This window comes from Vigna angularis, chromosome 8, assembly GCF_016808095.1.
Source record: "Vigna angularis cultivar LongXiaoDou No.4 chromosome 8, ASM1680809v1, whole genome shotgun sequence".
In the NCBI taxonomy this organism is placed as follows: domain Eukaryota; kingdom Viridiplantae; phylum Streptophyta; class Magnoliopsida; order Fabales; family Fabaceae; genus Vigna; species Vigna angularis.
In genome coordinates, this window is record NC_068977.1 from 8,560,549 (window position 1) to 8,570,322 (window position 9,774).

General features: G+C 31.8%; 1 protein-coding gene across 1 annotated transcript; it reads right to left on the reverse strand.

Annotated features, from left to right (window-relative positions):
* Positions 1-7,338: 7,338 nt before the first annotated feature.
* LOC108343737 (beta-glucuronosyltransferase GlcAT14A) lies at positions 7,339-9,457 on the reverse strand. Its single transcript, XM_017582084.2, has 4 exons — positions 8,929-9,457; positions 8,724-8,799; positions 8,510-8,625; positions 7,339-7,935 (listed from the first exon to the last, which is right to left on the reverse strand). The coding sequence occupies exons 1-4, from the start codon at positions 9,416-9,418 to the stop codon at positions 7,418-7,420; spliced, it is 1,200 nt and encodes a 399-aa protein (XP_017437573.1). The 5' UTR covers positions 9,419-9,457; the 3' UTR covers positions 7,339-7,417.
* Positions 9,458-9,774: the final 317 nt, after the last annotated feature.

Below are 9,774 nucleotides of genomic sequence, written 5' to 3' on the forward strand. Positions count from 1 at the left end.
AAGATAAAGTGAATGAATTTTCAATCTCTCGCTCAATTTTTTATTGAATGCACTAACCTTTTGACGTCGAATTTAAAAGTCATTCGACGTTTTATATCCTTTTATGTCGAATTACAATTCCAAACGACGTTTAATAATTGCATTTATTTACAAAAATGTCACCGCTCAGTTTTAGCGTTGGTTATTCAGTGGTTGGACGTTGAACGCGTGACGTTATACGGTGTTTTTGTACAAGTGAACCCTGGGAGAGAGTTGACGTTTATACTTTATTTGACGTCTGGGGCCCATATAACTGACTTCTATAATGTTGTTTTATTTACAAAATTGCCACTAGTCATTTATTACATTGGATTTCCTTTCGCTAAATGTTAAACGTGTGACGTTAAATGTTATTTCTACACTAGTTCAACATAGTAAGTATAACTTACTATGATAAACACTAGTAAGCTTGACATAATAAGTATAACTTACTTTAATTATTAGTAGACTTGTCATAGTAAGACCAACTTACTATTATGAATATTTATAAACTTGTCATAATAAGTTATTTATTCTGACAAGTATTCCTAGATCTGACATAGTAAGTCTTACTTATTATGACATGTTGACGAATACTTGTCATAAAAAGTTCAACTTAGTATGATAGGTCTATGAATACATATCATATAAGTCTAATTTATTATTGTAGGTATTTATAAACCTGACATGATAATAAGCATTCTTTATTTTTATTTTTATTTTTGTCACTTTTCCTCTATTCATTACATATAAAAATATACAATTTGTAAACAAAACAATTTCATTGACTTCTTTATCTAACAAATATTATTAAAACAGACTTACTCTATCAATTTGTATATGAAAAAAAAAATCTACAACTTAAAAATTTATACATACACTCTAAAAAACTAAACATTGTACATTTATCGAAAACACTTAAAAAAGGAAAGTTGGTCCCATATTCGATCTCAAAAGTATTTTAGTAAACGATAATAAGCCATTATTTATGACACTAAAAACAGTACACCCCCTCTCACTAAATTGAAAAATAAGAAAGCATGAATTTAGGATTTTCATGGTCAAGGAGTTGCATACCATATAAGAAAACCCATTAGTCTTGAGATGATGTGACTAAAGTAGAAGAAATAGACGTACTAGAATTTGATTTGTTAAGATATGCCAAATATTCTATTAAAGGATATTAGGCAATCAAATATTGTGTTAGTTATAATTTTTAGATATTATTATAATTTGTGCAGATTTGTGCACCTGTCATTCCTTTAGTAGATGAAGAATTATAGGATCCTTGAATGTATATATATGGTACTCTACTCTTTGAAATAATATATCAGAATTATTCTTTAAATCTTTTATTATGGTATCAAGAGCCAACACTGATATCCTCTAAGATATAGGAATCAGTGCTTTTTTTCATTGAATATTTCTGATGGCTTCTTTCAATGAAAATCAATTGGAGAAACATGATTCTGGAACTTCCGCTGCTTCCAAGAGTTATATTTCTACTGCTGCCGGATTTGTGACCAAGTCAGGTATATCTAACTCTGCCCTTAATCTTTCTGTTGTTACTAAGGATAGTGATTGGATAATTGATTCGGGTGCTACTGATCATATGACTTGTGATCCTCATATATTTACTAATTTTTCCTCTAATTGTTCTAAAACTGTTATTATTAATGTCAATGGGGTCTCATCTCCTATTGAAGGTATAGGTACTATATCCCTCTCACCCTCCTTATCGATTCCTGATGTTTTATTTGTTCCTACATTAAACTGTAATCTTATCTCCGTCAGCAAGTTAACCAAATCACATTCTTGTGTTGCCTTATTTTACCCAACCCATTGTCTTTTTCAGAACATTCATTCCAAGGAGAAGATTGCTAGTGGTAGAGAGAGTGAAGGACTGTATTATCTTGAAAATGTCTCACAATCAAACCATAAAAAAGGATTGACTTATCTTGCGAACGATCACATACAAGATAAAAACAAAAAAGAAATTTGGTTGTGGCATAGACGGTTGGGACATCCTATTTTGGTTATTTAAAAAAATTATTTCCATCATTATTTCGTAAATGCAATATTTCTAATTTTTTTTGTGAAACTTGTGTTTTGGCAAAAAATCATCGTGTTATGTTTCCTTTAAGCAATAACAAAACTAATTTTCCTTTTTCATTAATTCACACAGATGTTTGGGGCCTTGCCCCGCAATCTACACATAATGGAAAAAAATGGTTTATCAGTTTTGTTGATGATTGTACTCGGGTAACCTGGGTATATTTGCTTAAATATAAAAGTGATGTGTGTGATGTGGTTCGTTCCTTCTATCATTTGATTGTTACACAATTTAACACATCTATTAAGGTCATTCGATCAGACAATGGAGGAGAATATTTTAAGACTGAATTAATAGAGGTCATGAACTCTAAAGGCATCTTGCATCAAACTACATGTCCTTATTCACCACAACAAAATGGAGTGGCTGAGAGGAAAAATAGACATATATTAGAGGTGACAAGATCACTTTTGATAGATGGTAATGTCCCATCTCATTTATGGGGTGAGGTAGTGAGCTCTGCCGTTTATTTAATTAATCGAACTCCTTCTAGTGTGCTTAACTTTTAAAGGCCTTTTGATGTGTTGTCTGATCATTGTATCCTTCCTCCCATAGTTTATTTACCACCTCATATTTTTGGATGTGTTATATATGTTCACTTACACCCACATCAACGTACAAAGCTTGAAGAACGAGCAATCAAATGTGTTTTTGTTGGGTATGGATCAACTCAAAAAGGTTATCGTGCTTACCATCCACCATCAAGGAAATTTTATATTTCTATGGATGTGACATTTAATGAGCATGAATTTTTTTATGTTGATTCTCCACTTCATGGAGGCAATGAAAGTGAAATGCATAATCATGATGTTGGTATGTTTGATTGTGATGATAAATTATTGTGTGAGGATCATTCTGCAGGAAGTGAGCCAATCCTAAATATGGACCCTTCTTTTCTGGATAATACAGTGTCTTCTGATCATAACCAATTGGCTCAATCTTCTCCACAGGTTCAACTTGACTCTTCAGAGGTACCTTCTGATCCTATCTCTGATAATACTAATTTAGATGAAATTGATCATGGAATTGATTCTGGTCTGTGTGAGACCACCAGCACACCAAACACTGAGTCTACTACTGTTCAATATATTCTTCCACCTCGTTCTAACCGTGGTCAACCTCCAGTTAAATATGAACCAGACCTCCAAGCCAAAGTTAAATATCCCATTACTAAATATGTGTCATCTCACAAGTTATCTCAGTCATATGCATCATTTATATCTCAATTATCTTCAATTTCTATTCCTAGTAATGTACATGAAGCTTTGGCAGATCCTAGATGGACCGAAGCAATGGTTGAGGAGATGGTAGCTTTAGAAAAAAACAACACTTGGGATCTTGTGTCCTTACCAAAAGGGAAGAAAACTGTGGGTTGTAAATGGGTCTTTACAATTAAGCATAAAGCTGATGGAACTATTGAGAGGTATAAAGCACGACTTGTGGTTAAAGGTTACACTCGGTCTTATGGTGTAGATTACCAAGAGACGTTCGCACCAGTAGCCAAACTCAATACTGTGAGAATACTTTTGTCGCTAGCTGCAAACCAAGATTGGCCTCTTCTACAATTTGATGTGAAAAACGCTTTCCTACACAGAGAAATTTCAGAAGAAATTTATATGGATTCTCCACCAGGTATGACTGATTCAATTGGAATGAAGGTTTGCAAATTAAAGAAGGCTTTATATGGATTAAAACAATCCCCAAGAGCATGGTTTGGAAGGTTTACCAAGTTTATGAAGGCTTTTGGCTATAGAGCAAGTAACTCTGATCACACTTTATTTTTTAAGAGAGGAAAAGGAAAAATTATAGCTTTGATTATATATGTAGATGACATGATTGTTACAGGAAATGACCAAGATGAGATTTCTAGTTTACAACAATACCTTGCATCTGAATTTGAGATGAAACAACTTGGAAACCTCAAATATTTTTTGGGTATTGAAGTAGCTAGATCAAAACATGGTATTTTTCTATGCCAAAGAAAATATACTATTGATTTACTGTCGGAAACTGGGCTGCTTGGGAGTAAACCAACTGATACACCAATTGAACAAAATCATAAACTCTTTCAATGCTCAGATTCAGCAAGCATAGACAGAGGAAGATACCAAAGGCTAGTAGGAAAATTAATTTATTTGTGCCATACACGTCCAGATATCACCTATGCAGTGAATGTTGTTAGTCAATTTATGCATGACCCACGGAAGCTTCATATGGATGCTGTTGAAAGGATTTTAAGATATTTGAAGGCTGCTCCTGGAAAAGGAATTTTGTTCTCAAATCATGAAAACTTAAAGGTAGAAGGGTACACTGATGCAGATTGGGCAGGTTCAAAAGATGATAGAAGATCTACCTCTGGATACTTTACTTTTGTAGGAGGGAATCTTGTAACTTGGAGGAGTAAAAAACAACCTGTAGTAGCAAGATCTAGTGCTGAAGCAGAATTCAGAGGCATGGCACTAGGTGTATGTGAACTTTTGTGGATTAAAAATGTGCTATCAGATTTGGGCTTTAAACAAAATGAAGCTATGAGTTTGTACTTTGACAATACTTCGGCTATAGCAATTGCTCACAATCCTGTGCAACATGATAGAACAAAGCATGTGGAGATTGATAGACATTTCATCAAAGAGAAGCTTGAAGCTGGAATAATTTCATTTCCTTTTGTAAGATCAGAATTGCAGTTGGCTGATGTTCTCACCAAAGGAGTGTCAAGAAGATTGTTTAATGAGTCTATTCAAATTGGGAATGTGTGATATCCATGCACCAACTTGAGTGGGGGTGTTAAGATATGTCAAATATTCTATTAAAGGATATTAGGCAATCAAATATTGTGTTAGTTATAATTTAGATATTATTATAATTTGTGCAGATTTATGCACTTGTCATTCCTTTAGTAGATGAAGAATTATAGGATCCTTGAATGTATATATATGGTACTCTACTCTTTGAAATAATATATCAGAATTATTCTTTAAATCTTAAGATTATATTTTAATTAAATTTTCTATGAATAATCTAAATAGTTCTCAGTTTTAATTGATATTGTATTTTGGCTCAAAGGTGAGAACAAAATTAAGACTTTAGATGGATTGATTTGAAAATCTAAGACAATAATAATTGATAATGAATCTATTTCGAAAAAAAAAATAATGAAATGAACCTATTTTTGTTCCTATTATTTTTATTTATTTTTATATTTTCGCAATTTTATTTTTTCTTTGATTTATTATTTTTGTATTTAATCATTTATTCATTTTATTTATCTTAGTTTTCTTTTATTATTTTTATTATTTTATTTAATTAATTCTTTTGTATAGTTTTTATGAAAATTAATTTGTTAAGAATCAATTTGGTTGGTTCATAGACAGCTTAGGGTTAGCTTTTTCCTTACTAATCTTTATTTACTACTTTCTTAACAACAGTGAAGTTGTTATAGATATTTCGTATTAATTTAATCTCGTAAGGACAACGTTATCACACCTCCTTCGTCATTAGTTTCTACACCTCTATTCCGATTTTCGGATGAAGGCGTGTTTCCCTCCTCTCCTCTACCGACAGTGAGTCCTTACGCCTCCATTGGTAGCGTATGCTTGAGTCATTGCACCTTCATTGCTAGCGCATCAGTTAGTTGTTGAACACCCGCACACCCTTCTCCCTGTTTTCATCTTCCTACACTTGTTGTTTTATTTGGAATTAACATGCTAATATATTGTGAAGGATTCAGTGGTTTAAGGTAATAGATTATGATTTGATTGAATATCGTGTTTTTGATTTGTATTATCCAATATGTGTTTATGTTTTCTTCTTTGTTGTGAAATGGTTCCATCAAACCCAAGCCCTCTACCATTTTTGTCCTCATCCCACACATTATATCCATCCACCTCTCATTTTCTATTTTATTTTTACCCTTATTTTAATTAAACTTCATTGTTTCTTCTCATGCATTTTTTTTTAAATATTAAAAATATTATTAAAAAATATATACAAAAATAAAATAAAAATTAAAAATGAAAAATATTTTATTTCTTTTTCTTTTAGTGTGTGTCTCGTCGCTGGTGCCGTGTAACACCTATTTTAAATAATTCAAAAAAATATATAAACTTTCAAAATTTAAAATAGTAACATTTTCAAATAAATATTTTCTTTAGAACTATGGTTCTTCATAGTGAAGATACGTAGGAATAGTGTCAATGTTTGTCGGATTCATATTAACAAAAATTAAATATTCTTCCAAAATTTTGAAATAGGTTTTCATAAAGAACAAGGTAACCAAGATTTCTCATTTTGAATAAGAATAATTATTCTTGTTTTTTTTATAGTATTTTTCTTTTTTTTAGAAAATTGAATATTTTGAAAAACACATCTTTTTTTGCATATTTAATTAAAGATATAATCTCAAGATGTACACTATAGGGAGTTAATATTTTCCTTACGCATAATCGATTCTTGAAACTAAAATTCAGTTTCATAGACATTTATCTTTATGGTTTTTCATAGTTTATAGTTCTTTAAAATTAATTTACTTTTTTTTCGTGTTTTATTCGGTTCCTGACACTTAACATCATAATCTTACAAATTCATATATATTTTTCCATGCATCTAACTTCCTTGAAACAAACATCTCCCTCACTCTACTTAGGGATGACAACGGGTCTGGTCGGACATAGGTAATCCCTACCCGCTACTCGACCTGCAATAAAAAATTCACTTGTTTATCATGTTACCCACCAGATACTTGTTAAAATATACCGGTAGGTGTTTTAAAACCTACGAATATGTGTGGATACTTTTGTATATTTAAAAATGATATTTTATAAATTTTTAAAATAAAAATTATAACAAAATATTAATTAATTTTAATTTTAATTAAATTTAATTTAACAAAATATAAAAAAAATTGGATAATGGATATTTGTTGATACAGACAATATGATACCGCATCCAACCCGTTTATAAATAAATAATAAAATATTTATTATCCACATATAATAAATATCAGCGAGTACCAACTATCCGCCATTAATTTATCCATTGATGTTTTTTTCATTCTTAATCCTAGTATCAAACTTACAAACTATTATTTACTTATTTTCTTTAAATTATATGGTACATTAATTTAAATTTATTTAACAAATTATTAAACCAATTTAGAAACGCGTAAAAAATTAGAGTTTTAAATTTAACATTAGTTAATAAAATTTAATATGAAATAAGCATTTTTCAAAGTGTAATATTATACGAGGAGATTGTTTTTACAAGTGATAAAGCATGGAAAATGAAAAGTTAGCGGCATTGGCGCTTGTGAAAAACTTTGCGAGAGAGAATGTACGAAAGCAGAAACTTCAACTTTTTTGAGGCAGGGCCAGGTTTGAGAACACTATAATTGTGAGCTTTGAAACCTGAGCAAACTGTATTATGCCTTTCTCCATCTGAGCACCATCCTCCATAAGAAAACTCCCCGTGATTCCTCTTCAAAAGCTCTCTGTCAATTTTATCCAGAAGAGGGTCATTTTTCTTGAATTTTCTGGCAAATGGACGGTTGCTGAGCACCATTTTCCTGTAATCTTTGAGTCCTAGTGTTCTTGGGTGTTGTTTTGGAGGATAGTCCCAAGTGATGTAATGCAGATCACTGTTTGCTGTGGTGTTCTTGTAGTCCTTGGAGTTGCAAATAACTGTTTGGAAATATCCTTCTGGGGATGACACAAAGTTTGTGTAGTAGAGGAGGAGGGTTCTTGGCAAATTTTCCCACCCAACAATGCAATACTCTGCAAAAGATCTTGATAGAATTGTCCATGCTGAACCTGGAAATAAAAGAAACACATTTCTAATAGCATCAAGTTTATCAACTTACTGCAAATGATAACAACATATATTATGAATGCATATATTTTCATAAGGCCAGATGTACATTTATTTATAGATTATATATATATATATATATATATATATATATATATATATATATATATATATATGGAAGAAGGTGTGGAGTTTCACTCAGCCAACAACAGCATTAGGTAAAGTTCTTGAAACAAAGTGTGGATACTACCATCTTGGAAGCATGACTTGTAACCAAAAAGAGTGACATCTTGGTAGAAAGTAATTGAATGAGAGCATCATGATGGAACCCTTCACCTCTCACGTAACGATGAATTCATGAGTGGTTCAGATTCCTGGGTTTTCGACACTGATCTTTAAAACCTTTTTTTTTTACTGTTATTATATATTATCTGATTTGAGGTGTCCAAATATTGGTCCTTAAAATATTTCACAAGGAAAATAATTATAAATGCATGGAGAGGAAATGGAAACATGCAACACATAAAAATAAACCAACTTCTCAATAATCTAAAGGATTGAAGAGTGGGTAAAAACCTGTATAAAGTTTAAAAGATGTTGGGAGACTCCTCTGCTTAGTGACCCACCAAATCTGTGATTTCTTGAGACTATACAGCCCTGGGTCTATAATTATTGGCTTCCCTCTCTTATTCCTGAAATCAGTATAAAAGGTTAAAATTCGTTTAAGCTATTGTGGATGTTCTCAATTTGGTTTCATTGTTATATAATTAATATGATCATCAATGCTTACAATTTCCAACCCAGTTGACTGCTGTGGTGAATGAAATTGATATGCTTTGGAACCTGAGAAAAGGCTTGGATCATATCTGAACATTAATCAAGAAAACTGAATTCAGATCAACAAATGGTGATGCCATCTAGAACATATATAATTGAAACTTTTGATTCAAAAGAAGAGAAACAAAATAGCCACAAACTAAGGCGACTCACCATACCATCTTGTGTAACCAAAGGGTAGTCAGAGGCACTGAGATTAATAAACCAATCCCATTGGCAAGTTCTGAGAAGCATTGCCATAGCATGGAGAGTGGTAGAAAGCATGGTTGGTCCTTTATAGGTCACAAGATTACGCTTCTCCACAACCCAAACGTTCCCTAATGCAGCATAAACTGGGTCCTTAGCCACATGCTGAACCACATCCCTGTGCTCAGCTTCTGGTGCCCCAGAATCGATATGAATCAAATAGTAGTTCCCTGGATGGTAGAGAGCCCTCACCAACCTTTTGAGCTTCCCAGAATCTCCTTTGGAAGCAGAGATCAAGTACGCAAATGAAACTGGATATGAGTTGTTGGCCTTGGTGGTGTTGAAGTAGTTCATGGAAGGCTTCAAGCTGGAACTGGGTATGGTTAATCTTGTGGTAGTGAAAACAAGAAAGAACAGTAGTGAGGTTAGAATGAAGGAAACAACCAAAATTTTGATGGACATTTTTAGGAGAAATTTGCAATACTGGGAGTGGGAGACAAAAAAAAGAGTCGGGAAATTTTAGTTATGGAAAGGTAGTTATATGGTTAATAAGGAGGGCTTATTTGGAGAATATATTTTTTACTATATTTTTACCATTGTATAAAAATACAATATATTATCATCAATTTAAACAGTAATTTCTTTTTAATCATTAGTGGCCAAATTAATCATTAATTATAATTTTTTATTTATAATAGTAATTATTGTAGAAAAAAATAATTTATAATTTATAAATTAATACGTAAATTAGTCCCTATAATAAATTATTTTTTCTCTCTAAAATTGATTGATATTTAAATATTTTCTTATAGTAATTG

Bases quoted from the DNA above. Each gene is read 5' to 3' on its own strand.
- LOC108343737 (XM_017582084.2), bottom strand. From the start codon at position 9,418: ATGTCCATCAAAATTTTGGTTGTTTCCTTCATTCTAACCTCACTACTG. The intron at 8,800-8,928 runs GTATGGTGAGTC...ATTAATGTTCAG, and splicing joins CCCTTTGGTTACACAAGATG to ATATGATCCAAGCCTTTTCT. The intron at 7,936-8,509 runs GTTTTTACCCAC...TTTTATTTCCAG, and splicing joins ATCTTTTAAACTTTATACAG to GTTCAGCATGGACAATTCTA.